Raw genomic sequence first — 15,645 nt, forward strand, 5'->3', positions numbered from 1 at the left:
AATCACAATAAAGCCACTTGACTTAACTTGACTTGATTAGCCTGCCTCATATTAATGATCTCTGTTTTATGAAACTTAAGGGGAAAAAACAAATATTTTGGAAAACTCAGTTAGCTAAATTAATCATCAAAAAAATGTTATATTTGCAAACTTCAGAAATCAGGGTGATACTTTGGCCTGTAGTGAGTGTAACATAAAAGTTTTACATTTTTTTATAATAATAAGCCAATCAATCAATCAATAAATCAATCAATCAATCAATAATACAATAATTAAAATATGATTATTTAAAATAAATAATACAATTAAATAAAGGATAATTGCCTTTTCCTTTCTTGCCATATCATTAATTAAGAGACCGCCTACTTACAAAATAGAGCAACTGAATACATTCACGTATAAGCAGATGAGATGTGTGAAATGTGAATCCTGCTTGAAACCCATGGCACCCACCAGGGCTGGAGCACAGGAGAAGATAAAGGTGGAGACGGATGACAAGTAGGCAAACTTCCTCATCACCTTCAACTCCTTCTCTCTAACATCTTGAACCTGAGCCTGGAAAGACGGCTCCCAAGCATAAAGCTTAAGAATCTGTAAAAGAACAGGGGGGATTTATAAACAAAGAGCAGATAGGCTGTGAGAGGAGTAAAAAGAAATGGCAAAAAAGAACATTAAAGACAAGGACAAAGGAAATAAACACTCAGGAATTCTCTAGGCACCAGCACAGCTGCAGGTGGGTTCAACAGAAAAGCAGCTCTCAGCTTGACATTTCAACCATCAAGAATAAATCATTGTAGCTTCCCTCCTTTTCAGTTTAGCATATTCATAATGCAGTCACTTGCAAACAACCTGACACAATTGTTCACAATTTTCTGAATTGAAAACATGGCCACAGTTTAGGTTCAGGGGTTTGTTATTGCGTATTTAGCATGAAGGCGCCGAAATATCAAGCTTCCTTCCCAGGACTGTATAATTAGCAGCGTATTCAGTGTAGTGTGAAAGAAAGTGCCTACCTTGATGCCGTTCAAAATTTCAGTCATCATTTTCATGCGTTTGTCTTTAAACTTCATGTTTTCCATCTGAAAACGAAAAATGATATTGTGAGACAGTGGATCTTTTGTCAAGCAGGAAACTACCTAGGAAGAAGAGGACAAAAGAGAGCATCCTGACCAGCTGTCTTACTGTCTGGTATGAGAACTGCACAGACTCTACATCGAAGAAAAGCTAAGAAGGTCATCAGGGTCTCTCTACCCACCATCGATGCCTCTTATAACAACCACGGCATCTGCGAGGCAACAAGCCCTTTCTACACCTCTTATGGAATCTTCACCCTCCTGCCATCTGGCAAAAGGTACCAGAGCACCGCCACCTCCACCAGACTCCGCGACGACTTTCTACCCAGAGGCAGTCAGAATACTCACCACCCAACTGCTTCCCAACACACAGCTGCACCAATCAAACAGTTGAGGTCAAAAGTTTACATCCCCCTTTCAGAATCTGCAAAATGTTCATTATTTTACCAAAATAAGAGGGATCATACAAAATGCATGTTATTATTTATTCAGTGCTGACCTGAATAAGATATTTCACATAAAAGATGTTTACATATAGTCCACAAGAGAAAATAATAGTTGAATTTATAAAAATGACCCCGTTCAAAAGTTTACATCCCCTTGATTCTTAATACTGTGTTGTTACCTGAATGATCCACAGCTGTGTTTTTTTGTTTAGTGATAGTTGTTCATGAGTCCCTTGTTTGTCCTGAACAGTTAAACTGCCTGCTGTTCTTCAGAAAAATCCTTCAGGTCCCACAAATTCTTTGGCTTTCCAGCATTTTTTGTGTATTTGAACCCTTTCCAACAATGACTGTATGATTTTGAGATCCATCTTTTCACACTGAGGACAACTGAGGGACTCATATGCAACTATTACAGAAGGTTCAAACGCTCACTGATGCTCCAGAAGGAAAAAACATGCATTAAGAGCCGGGGGGTGAAAACTTTTTGAATTTGAAGATCAGGGTAAATTTTACTTATTTAGTCTTCTGGGAAACATGTAACTATCTTCTGTAGCCTCTGAAGGGCAGTACTAAATGAAAAAATACGATATTTAGGCAAAATAAGAAAAATGACACATCTCCATTCTGTTCAAAAGTTTTCACCCCCCAGCTCTTAATGCATGTTTTTTCCTTCTGGAGCATCAGTGAGCGTTTGAACCTTCTGTAATAGTTGCATATGAGTCTCTCATTGTCCTTAGTGTGAAAAGATGGATCTCAAAATCATACAGTGATTGTTGGAAAGGGTTCAAATACACAAAAAATGCTGGAAAACCAAAGAGTTTGTGGGACCTGAAGGATTTTTCTGAAGTACAGCAGGCAGTTTAACTGTTCAGGACAAACAAGGGACTCATGAAGAACTATCACTAAACAAAAAAACACAGCTGTGGATCATTCAGGTAACAACACAGTATTAATAATCAAGGGGATGTAAAATTTTGAACGGGGTCATTTTTATAAATTCAACTATTATTTTCTCTTGTGGACTATATGTAAACATCTTTTATGTGAAATATCTTATTCAGGTCAGCACTAAATAAATAATAACATGCATTTTGTATGATCCCTCTTATTTTGGTAAAATAATGAACATTTTGCAGATTCTGAAAGGGGGATGTAAACTTTTGACCTCAACTGTATATAGAGGAATGACAATGTAAAACTCACATGACTTGACTTGGCTTGAATATAGCAAATATATGAACTTGGCTTAAGTTCAGTGCGTAAGTAACTTTGTTGGCACATTAGATTTGAATGGAACATCAGGTTAATGTGCAAAATGGGACGTTTAATGTAAGTGAATTATGCTGAATATTTTGTCCTCATTAGACAACACACCAGCCGCAGATGACTCAATTAGAATAAACTCTAGACATTCTGGACGTTCTCTTGTGCATGAATTAATTCTTCAATAACGCCCACTAGCTGGACAAGAAACTTATTCAATTAATTCTGGTCCCCTTAACTTGATATAAAAGTAAAGGTTCATTTAATTCCAGTGTGCTGGTATACAGTGTAAAAGAAGTGTGTCACTTCTTAGTTATTTAAGGACGTCACGGTATTTTCTGGCATGGATCAAAAATAAAAAAGTAAAGCTATCCATGAAACCAGTATGTATAATACATTATAGATGCATTTATAATGTGTTATAAAGTATACGTAATGCTTGGCTTGAGCCAAAAAATGTTCGTAAGGAGTTACAGTTACATGCCTAACACTTTATTAAGCATAAGTATTTAATTTCATGTTAACACTTTCTATGAAGGTTGTGTGTATAATGACTTATGCATTCATAACCTGCTTATAATAGCAACAATTCATAATGCACAATACGTATAAAGTGTAACGCATTTTTATAAATATTTATAACAATGGGTATTTTATTACAATATCCTTTATAACATTATATGAATATGCTCATAGTTCATTATAACTATGACCTTCATAGAGAGAGAATGAATAAGACCTTACTATGCATACACATATGACTAGTATGCATATGCATGTATAGTAACTATATAGTAGTTATTAACTATATAATAACCATATAGCAGCATATATATTAACTATATGATAGTTATGAATATAACTACTTGCATAAGACCTTACTAAGCATACGCATATGACTAGTATGCGTATGCATGTATAGTGACTATATAGTAGTTATATGCATATATAGTAACTATATAGTAGTTATTAACTATATAGGAACATATATAGTAACTATATGATAGTTATGAATATAACTACTTATCGGAAATTATACAGGTTTATAACTGTAAGGTACTATGGATGCTATACAACACATTATAAATGCATTTATAATGCGTTCAACATGAACATTTCATAGAAAATGCCATAGGACCAAGAAAATTAACAGACTGTAGTACATTTTCACTACAGTCAGTGAGGTAATTTCAGACTATGAATAATTCACAATAGTAAAATGAAGTACCTGGAGAGACCTGGATTTGGTGGCTAGTAACCCATTAATGGGAACCATAAGCAACATCACCAAGAGGCCAGCAAGCACAGAAGGCCCCAGTTCAATCCACAGAAATGCTATAGACACACAAATCTGCAGTGGACACGACCACAACAGGTGGATAAAGTTAGTGACGTCATTGAAGCGTTGAGCATCGGCTGACATCAGATTGACCGTTTCTCCTACAGTGGACTCCTTCCTTGCATTATTAGACATGACCAGTGCCTGAAAGTGAGAACCAGAGTCATAAAACTGTACCAATGCCACAATATTATAGTGACTGATTACCTATAAGTTAGAGAGAGAGACATGGGATTGGTTCAGAATTTTTTGTTGAAATATTTTAAGGATTATTTTCTAATAATGGGCCATATTCAGAGTCGGTGACTTAACCAAGTAACTAAGTCAAAGTCTAAAAGTTGTATCAGTATTTAGGCAGAGAAAGTTTGCATATTCAGAGACGGGTTACGCGGCGACTCGAGTCGTTTTTCAGAGCTCCCCATTCAGTTTATGCAAATGACCTGCATGTAGTTTACACCTCCAGTGTTGCCAAATTATTTTTGATTAGAAGTGTCTGAGATGGAGGTTTTTTTTTTTTTTTTTTTTTTTTTTTTTAGTAGTGTCTAGATCACTGCCTTTAAACAGAAGCCCTTGCCTTTAAGCCTGAAAAAAAAAATAAGGGATAGAAAATGCGGACTGAAAACGGAAATAGGTTTTTTTCTTTGCTGTCAAACGTAATGCAATGTAACATAAAAACATGAGACAATAAATTATTAATATTAATTAGTGATATAATGGTATGAATAAGAAGATGGCAATATATTATACCTTGCCATCTTCTTATTATATAAATAATAAATAAATAAATAAATAAATAAAACTAACTTAGTGAATTTTACTTTAATTTAATTGCAATATAATTTAATTAATGTTTTTCTTTTATCCTAATGGAATTTAATTTAATGCCAGAAAGTATTTTAATTACTACATTTGTTTCATGACTAATTTTTGGTACTGCTGTGCTTATTGAAGTACACATTAATTTTTATTTGCATTTGCGCAAATTTGTGCAAAGTACTCAGGGCACAAAGCTACCAAAACACACAGTGTGAAGTAATAAAAACAACACATTCACGAAGAGATAATAAAATGATATATGAAAATGATATGATAAAAGAATTTCGCACCTTCTTATACACGACTGCCATGATAGCCGTGCGTACTTGCATACCCAGAGCAAAACAGCGCTGAAAATACTGTTGGAGGAACAAGGACTGAAGAATTGCCACAACCAAGAGCAGTACAGCATAAAGGTAACCCCACCATGTATAAATAGATTTGTCCTGAGTGAAGGATATCATGACCCTGTGACAAAAAAACAATATATCAAAGGAAATCACTAGAACATCAAAACTGAGCAAAAAACACTGGCAATGTGTCATAAATATTGAACACTTGATTGAATCTGTATGCAAGTGGCATTTAGTTAAAGCTTTACAAAACATGACCTACAAGCAAAACGCATCTTTTTGAAAGCTTAGATGTGTGTAAACCATTAAGAAAATGAAGTGACTCACTTGAGCAGCTGTGGACTCACAAATGAAAGAAGGTCTTGTAACAGTTTGTAGATAGCAGACTCTATAAGTAGCCACTTAAAGGTTTTCATAATGGTGAGCACCAGCCAGGAGTCGGGATAATTCGAAGCACCGTCCTTTTTTTTCTTCTTTTTCTTCTTCTTTTCGGTCTCTTCTCCTCTCTCCTCCTAATTGCAAAAAATAAAAGCAAAGGTCAAATGAAGAAGGTGAACTCTTTTAAAGCTCAGAAGATTTTCAAGTAACTGTGTAATAAAGCAAGCTCCTCAGGTCTGTACATTAGCCTGCAAAAGGCTTTTCTATCTAACTGTAAACATGCCTGAATAAAGCAAATATAAGAGGTTAACTTTGCAATGCCAGTAATTATGGTAAACTTTATGAACATGTATGAATGTCACTCTACGGGCCTGTTTTATTATCATATGCCATCACCTGTTCTGTGATATGAAGGTATTCTGTGTGCTTAGATTGAAAATAGCTTGTCAGTGGATTGGACTACACCAGAGAATTATGCTAGTATGCATCATTTGCACCACATCTAAGTTTTATAAGATATTCACTGTATATCTCAAGAATATGACAACTTGACAAAGCAAATTTCTTACAAAAAAAAAAAAAAAAAGCCTATTAATAATCCAATGCAGTTACACCAAATACCAAATACCAAATAAGGAAACAGAATAATCCCAGTGTGTCTAATCTGAATTAAATTTTGGTAACACATTCTGTGAAGATTATTTATATTTATATTCATAATTAACTACAACATTCCTAACATAGTATAATAAATTCATAAGGCATCATAAAATGCATTATATCACTGTCTTTATTATACACTATATTAATACTGTATGAACAGATTAATTATGCTGAAATCTCAACTCTGACTGGTCAGAAAGCGTTGATTAATTTTCTATAATACTATATCTAATAGCAAAAATTCAAGCGAAAAAATAAATAAAAACTGTTTTAAGGAAAGAAAAAAAAAACAAAAAAAACCTGACAGCAACCTGGTTGCATAAGTATGCACACCCCTTAACTAGTACTTGTTTAAAGCACCTTCTGCTTGTAATACAGCACTCAGTGTTTTTGGGTAACAGTCTACCTACTTAGCACATCTTCATCTGGGAATTTCATTCCACTCTTCCTTGCAAAAATGCTCCAGATCTAGCAAATTGCAAGGGGATCTCCTGTGCACAAGCCTCTTCAAGTCATTCCACAGGTTGTTGATAGGATTTGGGCTCTGACTGGGCCATTCTTACGAAACGTTCATGTCGAACGCATTATAAATGCATTTATAATGTGTTGTATAGCATCCATAATACCTTACAGTTATAAACCTGTATAATTTCCGATAAGTAGTTATATTCAACTACTTGCATGACACCTTATTAAGCGTACGCATATGACTTTAGAATTGACGACACTTTATAAAACATAAGCATATGACTTCTTAATATCATTCTACCATAAGACATTATTATATCTGTTCATAAGAAAAGCTTTGCATTAGAATCCATATTACAAGTAATAATGCAGAACCTGCCTTATAGCGCATTATAATATTAGAGTCTTAAAAGGATCTTATGAACAGATATTGTTAAGGTGTTATGCATCCTGATATGATCAAATCATTCTCTTTCTATGAAGGTCACAGTTATGTTTGTGCTTTGGGTTTTTATCGTTCTGGAAGGTGAATTTTTTCTTCATCTTCAGCTGTCTAACGGAGGCCTGCAGGTTTCGTGTTAAACATATCCTTTAGATTTACGGCCTAAAAGTTCTAGCTTGGTCTCGTCAGACCATAACACATTTTGCCACATGGTTTGATGATTTAGGTGAGCTTGGGTTTTTGTTTTGTTCTGTTTTTTTTTTTTGTTTTTTGGTGAGAAATGGCTTCTGTCTAGCCCTGTGAAGGATACTGTCCAGTGACTAGTACTTTGCCAGATATTCCTGCAGCTCCTTTAATGTTGCTGTATTTCTCTCTGCAGCTTCCCGAATCAAGTTTTCTTCTTGTCCTTTTGTCAGTTTTGGAGGGATCTCTTGTTTTTGCTCATGTCACTGTCACTGTGGCGTCCCATTTTCTCCACCTATTGATGACGGTCTTCACGGTGTTCATTGGTGCATCTAATGTTCTAGAAATTCTTATGTACCACTCTCCTGATCAATACCTTTCAACCAAGTGAGATCCTGTACACGCTTTGTAAGATCTTTGCAGACCATGATTTCAGCAGTTGGATGAAACCTCAAAGAAAAATCCTACAGAAGCAGCTGATCTTTATTTGGTGTTACTCAGAATCTCTTCACTGATGACAGCTGTGTGATAATTACTTTAAAACATGAGCATAGCCACATGCCCTATTATAAAATGCTGTTTACACTTACACAACCAGGTTATTGTAAGTTTTTTCTTTTTTCCCTAAAACATTTCACTTGAATTTTTTTTTTGGTTGCTATATCTGATTTAAAAAAAAATAAATAAATAAAGATATGACATGATGGATCTAGGTTTCATTGGTTTCAAATTCAGACTGGATCTGAATTTCGTTCTGGCACTGATAATATAATGTGTTATAAACACTACTTAAGCATTCTGTTAATGCTTTTGAAATGCATTAAACATTGCTATAAACCGTAATACCTGTTTATAAATGATTATAACGTGTAGAACGCCGTATGAATGCATTATAACATGTTATGAATTTATTCACTGGTTGTTATACATATGGCCTTTGTAGAAAGTGGTGCAAATATTTCTATTCAATTGAATGATGTGGATAATCCATTTAATAATCCAGTAAACAGAGGAATAATGAGCATGTAAACCTTGGAATTTACCTACTTTCACATTTGTAATCTTTGTGTACTATTGCGTTTGCATCACAACACCAAATAAATTTCACGTTACACATTTTTATGCAGTTTTATGTTTAGGCTGCATGGGGATGTGAACTCCATCCAAATAATGTTATCAAGCAGAATGACACAGGATGTGAATTCTACTAGCTTTCTGATTAATAAGTATATATGCAGTTTAATAAGTATATTTGCATTAATCTGAATAAAAAGACATGAAAATTAACTTCAGCATGTACGTAAACCTGACTGAATACCTGTAACTTTCCCTGCATTCCCCAAGCTTCAGTCTCTGAATAATACAGTACTCTGAAGAATTCTGTATTCTGGCAACATAATGCACTGTTTCTCCTTTTTTATTATTATTATTATTATTATTATTATTATTATTCCCAAAATTATGTGAAACAATTCCTTTACCATGACCAGGATATCCTGACTGACTCCCTTGGCCAGGCCATTGTGGTCACGATCAGGCTTCGGTGTAGATTTTTTCTTCTTGCTCTGTTTCTTCTGCAGCCTTTCCCGAGCTTTGCTTAGCTCTCCTTTCATGATCGCCTCAAACTTCTGGGTGATGTAGCTTGTGCTGTCTTTCTCGTTCAACTCCCACATGTCCTCCTGCTCCAGCGGCCTTTTGTAGCCATTGAAGACCATCCTTGAATGGAAAGATAAGTATTCTGTCATGATATAGTATATGTTTCAGCAGGATGTGCACTATTATGCAAAACACATATAAAACGTTATGTACTATCTTGTATAATTTCATGTATTTCATTCCTACTGATTAGGGCTGTCATGTCCAAGACCAGGACTAGCTTAGACTGAGATAAGACCAGGTCTTAGGTCAAGAACAAGTTCAAATGAAAGTGAGGCAGAGTTAAGATTGAAACAAGAAATGCAAAAAGAAAAGACAATGTGAATATTATTTTTATACACTATCAGATGAAGCCAAGACCATATTTAGTGAGACCAATGCCTAAGACAGAGACAAGTCCAAGCACAAATACCAATTAATCCAGGACAAGTTCAAGGCAATAGAGAAAATGTCTCCAGTCCAGACTACAGCTCTACTAATGAACCTTAAAATAACCTTAGTGCTCCTGAGAAAACCTTCTCATTCTGCTGTAAATTTATTAGATATTCCCATAACACCAAAAAGCATACAGTATGTGTAAAAACACTCCACTGCTGCTGTGTTAAGCCAGAAGTAACTTATCACTTGTTACAAAGGTAATCACTATGTTTCAGAGAACAAGCAGTCTTTGTACTGAAGTTCAGTACAACGATTAGCTCCCAATATGTCAATACTTACGTTATTAGATGACACTGTTCTTCTTTAAATTAAAAAAATCTTATTTTAATACAATACTAATTGAATTACTTTCTCCATCCTTGTGCAGACTTAATTGTTTTAAAAGTAAACAGATTAAGCTGTGCATATGAATAAGAGACTAAAAAAACTGTGACTATCTGTGACCCAGGCCATCTGTTGTTGTGTTGAGAAAAGCATGCAGAGAAATGTTGCATAAATTGAGCAGATCAAGAGAAAAAAATCCTACCAGTTAAACCAGTTGAAAGTGATTCTGCTAAGAAATGGAGCACCAGCTTCAGGGTTCTGCAGGTGTGACAACCAAAATGTAAATGAATCAAATATTGCCAAGTCTGTATTTATAAAAATCACAAAGTTTAGTTTCTATACAGTACTGTGCCAAAGTCTTAGGCACCCTATTTTTTTAGTACAAACTTTGTTATAGATTTTTATTTTATGACTTCTACATTACTGATTCAGTACAAAAACATTTTAGATTTCCAAACATGAGTTTTCCAGAAAAAAATGAAATGTTACAGAAAAATGTTTGTATGTCAGTAAAGAGAGCAGCATATTACATAAGAGACACTTTTCAGACAAAAAAACATAATGAAGGCTGCTGGGTTTCGCTGCAAAAATAAGAAGCAAGTGTGACAGTCAAAGTCTCCAGAAGAACTGTGGCTGCTTCTGCAAGATGCTCAGTAACACTTACAGCTCATTTCCTTATAAAACTGAGCAAATTGCACCTGAGACGACTATTTTTGTTTTTTAAAGCGAAGGATCGTCACATCGAATATTGACTTTGTTTCATTTATTACTGTTTACTGCTCTTTATAGTATTTTTGAAATGTAGAAACCTTTAATTTCATTATTTCTGAAGGCATCTTTGCTCTACAGCATTTCTTTGCATGTGCCTAAGACTTTTGTATGGAGCCCCTAATCGAACATGGTAATGGAAAAAAAACTTTGCATTCTCTCACAACGATATTTGATATTTGTCGTGCAAGTGAACGCAAAAGCATTGAAATCGAAATTTTCCTCCCATCTCATATTTTTTTCCATCATTTTTTTCCATGTCCCCCTTAGGGGCTCCGAACGTTTGCACAGTACTTGCAAAAAATTTGAAAGTTGATACAGATAATACAAAAAGCAATATAAACCTTTTTTGCCACCTCCTTAAGGTCAGGTGGAACATCAGCAAAGGATGATAAAACCAAAGCCACCAGCTGAAGTGCATAGGCGATGTAGAAAAGACAGAACCTGGGGAGATCTGCTATGCTGTCCTGGAAGGATAGACACGAAAAAATTGACTTGTAACCAGAAAAAAAGACACAAAAACGGTCTTAGTCTTGAACAAGCACTGATGAGCTACAATGGTACCTGTTTTAATGCATCTCTTAGAAGGGTTTGGAAAGGAAAGACATCACAGATGACCAACAGCAGCCAGAACAGAAAGAGGCTTGCAGAATCGACGGCTCTCTCTTTGCGTCGCACAGCTTCCTGGATGAGCATCACCAAAACCTGCAAATCGAAAAAGTGCATTTCCAAAACTCAATAACCTTTCAAGTCTGGCCACTTTAATCAAAGATCATCTTGTAATCAAACATCTTACTTTGTGTACTTTTAGTACAGGTAATGTGTTTATAGTGGAAAACCACTGAACATTTTGCACATGCCAGAAGGGGAGGACTAGCATAGACCAGCATGGACCAGCGTTGCTAAATCTTGGTCTAATGGACCAAGTGAGAAGGCCACGACACCACAGATTCAAAATGATTAGACAAGTGTTTTGGGTTTTTAAATCAATGGTTTATTCCTGCGGAAGCTATTCTGATGAAAGTAAAGTACTATACATTTGGCAGTCAGAGAAAATCCATCAGATATTACTGTGGCTGATTTCTGCCAAGCAGCCAAATATGACAACAAACTATAAATATATATATTATATTAATATATTTTTGAGCCTTTCATTCCAGATGTAGTCCCTGCTTTGCTGTTATAATATCCTCCACTCCTCTATGAAGGCTTTTCACTAGATTTTCGAGTGTGGCTGTGGGGATTTGCTCATTCAGCCACAAGAGCATTACTGAGGTCGGGCACTGATGATAGGTGAGGAGGCAAACAATTCATCTCAAAGGTGTTCAGTGGGGTTGAGGTCAGGGCTCTGTGCATGACACTCGAGTTCTCCCACGCCAAGCTTGGCACAACATGTCCTTCTGTAGCTCACTTTGTGCACAGAGGTATCGTCATGCTGGAACAGGTTTGGGCCTTATTGTTCCAATGACGGGAAATCTTAATGGCACAGCGTATAAAGACATTCTAGACAATTGTGTGCTTCCAATTTTGTGGTAACAGTTTGGGGAAGTTTGACATATGGGTGTGATGGGCAGGTCTCCACATACTTTTGGCCATATAGTGTATTTCATGAAGTGTTTTAGCCTGTGCTTCCATAGAGTGAGTGCTAATTTGCATACCTGTGATCCCCATTGGTTGTCCATTCACGTGGAAAAAACTGTCAGACTGCCTAAAGCTGTCTAAAATCTAACTAAACTCGCTAAATGTGATTTCTTCACACAGTCTAAGGCTTTGATCAAGTTGTTGGATGCATATGTGCCAAAGCGAAGCGAACATAAGCCTAATAAATTCTGTCAAAAGCCAATTGGAAATGAAATATTTAAATGCGTTTTTTTTCTCTGTGCACTTTTGAAGGTGAGCACACTTAGAAAATAGTATCAAATATCAATATTTCAATATGTGAAGGCTTTTTCCAGGCCATTACACATATGGTCATGTATATTTAATGCAACATATAACTGTCAGGTGCTACATACACAATGCAGCACATAGTAAGTATGTAGTGCATTATATATTTGTATGCAAAAGTTTGGGCACCCATGACCAAATCACAAAACAATTGAAATAAATAAAATTATATCCGTCCATCTGTCCGCCTACACACAATATTTTTTACATTTACCAAATGTATAGTAACTGTGTATTAAGATTTACAGAAAAATGTAATATCTTTAAAATAGTTTGCTGCCGAGGTTGTGTTTTCTTCTTTTCATGTCGAAAAATCAATAAAATACGTCATTTGGCTGCAGGTGCATACAACTGTACACCATTTGCAAGTTTTCTGCAGCAGTATGAAATAATCAAAGTATAATGAATAATCAATAATCATAATCAAAGTATAATAAGAAATTTGTCATTCATATACTACTACTACTACTACTACTACTAATAATAATAATAATAATACAAATTAAATCGTCATACATATGATTAAAAAAGGAAAGCGTTGAAAAAAAAAATTCTAATATCTTGCTGTAACTTTAAGCTGTGATAATCCAAATTTAATACACCTAGCAGTGAAGAGGGGGGAAATGTTTCCATCAGTAATCCCTGGATTTGAAGATCTCAGCCACAACTGATCATCAGCTTACCCAAGAGACTCCAAACAGCACAGGATTAACGTAAAGCACAGCAGGATTTTTTTTAACCGATGACTCATTCATGGGTCCATAATCTTCAGCAAGTGTGACAGCAAGCCCGGCAATAGCTGTCAGAAATAGAAGTCCTGCCATGACCTGATGGAAAAAATGGAATTTGATTAGTTCATTTCATAGAAAAGAAAGTGTCAAGCTAAATTATGTGCGCAATAATGAAACGTAAACTCCCAAAATAAAGGCTCCTCAATGATTCAGAATGAATTTTTCTTTTTGTTGGAGCTGCACAGACCAGAACGTGAAGGACTTCTAAACAAAATGGCACCAAACACGTCTTTCACACTGATTACGGAATTCGTTTGACTTTTGAGCAATGATAATATGAATAGTAATGTGGACGGGCGGACCTATTTAATTTTCTGGTTGACCAAATCATTTGAATTCACTGTGAAGAAGTTACATTATTCATCAGTAGACTGGGGACCCATCTGGCTTGCGTGATTGTGCAAACTATATTCTCACTGGAGGCAGTACTGATGCTCATTCATATGAATGGCAGGCTCGATAACTTCTACCTGCTTGCAGATGTAGAGGTTGGAGAAGGGAGTTTTGGGAGCTTTTTTCTTGAAGAGTCTGGCCAAGTGTAAGGGAGCACATAACCACAGGAGTCCAAGCGGCACCCACACCAACACCGTTCTCTCCACACACATCGGCAAGTCCGGATCATTGCTATCCAGGAACGAGGCATTCTGAAGTAGGCATATATACACACGTGAACAAAATACACTCCTCAAATCATGCCAGAATATTACAGTGAAGCAAATTTATAATCACACCCAATAGAAGCCAGAAAAAGGAAGTCCTAAATTGCCGATTTTGTTACTCATTACTTATTGTACATCACCAGGAAACCAAGAGGCTGAGTAGCATTTTATTTTGTAGCACATTAAATGCTTATTACTGATTAGTGAAATACGTTGTATTAAGAAGTCATTGCTGGTACACACCTTGCATACAGGATTTTAAAGTACATAGTAACATATGTTTTTTTTTTAAAAAAATTGATTTACACAACATAAGACAACATGGTGTCAAATAATTAATAATAATTACTTATTAATTCCTTAATAAATAAATAAATAAATTACACATTGAGCATTAAATTGGATCGTAGCTTTAGAGCTGTACCTATCCTCAAAACAACAACAAAAAAAACATCTTCTACAGTAGAAAAAAATGATAACACATCACATGTTATAATTATTCATGTTATCTTTATTATGCATTATGAATCATTAACATGACGCATTATAAATGGTGTTTATTACTTTCTGTAGGTGGTTAGTGGCATTTGTGTCATTAGTAAATTAGTGGTTCAGGGTCTGGACTATAAAGCACAAATCCTGGAGCCACTAAGCTGCCGAAAAGCAGATGAATTAACTTTCATCTGTGCAGTTTGTATTAAAAACTCGGGATAAAAGCATCAGCCAAATCTGAAAACATAAATGGTTAAAGCGCGTGATTCAGAATCTCACTGTAAATTTACTATGTACTGATAGTTTTAGTACCGTAACTGCTAAAGTACCACATAAGTTATCATGTTATTCATGTCCTATTAAAACCTTTCATAAAAATGAGCAAAAATGTTTGTATAGTATAAATATAATACAAAATTATTCAAACAATAAGAAAATCTATTTATCTTTATTGTAAGAAATCTGAACAACATTATTCAAACAATAAGAAAATCTATTTATCTTTATTGTAAGAAATCTGAACAACATTGTTTAACCTTGTCAAGGTTCCCTGGGGTATAAATATGAGGTTGCACACGGGTAAAATCCCTTTGGTATCCACACAGTGAAGAGAATGGAAAAAAGGAAGAGCTTATAATTGCAAACTTTAATTGATTCTTGTGGATTTCAAGGTTTCGAGATGAACTGTTAACCATTACTTTCAAAGCAACAAGATGTTTGGAAGTGAACATCTCACAAGCTATTTGGAGAGAGAGATCTCAGCACCTTAACCAGTGTATTATAGTAAAATCAACCTTTCCCTTTATCTGTTTTTCCCCTATGTAAAGCACTTTGACTGACCTTGCTATACAATAAACTTGCCTATGCGCATGATCAGTATTTTTGCTGAAAAAAGTGATTGCGTACAAGCAAAAGCACCTGATACACCACTGTAAACTGTGCTGGTGGATCAGTGATGCCTTGCACACACTGCCATCATGTCTTATGTCTTTTGTCTCATGTACTATCTCTGTGTAATCATTTGTGTCGACTGCACTGTGTGTTCCTGCTGCACTGTTTGTTCATTGCACTGTCTGTTGTCGTTGCTGCACTGTATGTTTGATGTACTGTTTAATATTGCACACTGGCACCAAACCAATTCCTGTG

General features: G+C 35.4%; 1 protein-coding gene across 1 annotated transcript in view; it reads right to left on the minus strand.

Moving 5' to 3' along the window:
* abcc2 (ATP-binding cassette, sub-family C (CFTR/MRP), member 2) overlaps positions 1 to 15,645 on the minus strand; it is a 50,951-nt gene that overhangs the window by 32,938 nt on the left and 2,368 nt on the right. Inside the window, exons 2-12 of the mRNA XM_026942979.3 lie at positions 13,819 to 13,992; positions 13,241 to 13,384; positions 11,175 to 11,315; positions 10,955 to 11,077; positions 10,045 to 10,100; positions 8,906 to 9,140; positions 5,618 to 5,802; positions 5,228 to 5,405; positions 4,011 to 4,265; positions 1,014 to 1,079; positions 454 to 591 (exon numbers count right to left, since the gene is read on the minus strand). Of these exons, the coding sequence (XP_026798780.3) occupies positions 454 to 591; positions 1,014 to 1,079; positions 4,011 to 4,265; positions 5,228 to 5,405; positions 5,618 to 5,802; positions 8,906 to 9,140; positions 10,045 to 10,100; positions 10,955 to 11,077; positions 11,175 to 11,315; positions 13,241 to 13,384; positions 13,819 to 13,992 (1,695 nt within the window). The remainder of the gene's footprint in view (positions 1 to 453; positions 592 to 1,013; positions 1,080 to 4,010; positions 4,266 to 5,227; positions 5,406 to 5,617; positions 5,803 to 8,905; positions 9,141 to 10,044; positions 10,101 to 10,954; positions 11,078 to 11,174; positions 11,316 to 13,240; positions 13,385 to 13,818; positions 13,993 to 15,645) is intronic.

This window comes from Pangasianodon hypophthalmus, chromosome 28 (assembly GCF_027358585.1).
Source record: "Pangasianodon hypophthalmus isolate fPanHyp1 chromosome 28, fPanHyp1.pri, whole genome shotgun sequence".
Taxonomy (NCBI): domain Eukaryota; kingdom Metazoa; phylum Chordata; class Actinopteri; order Siluriformes; family Pangasiidae; genus Pangasianodon; species Pangasianodon hypophthalmus.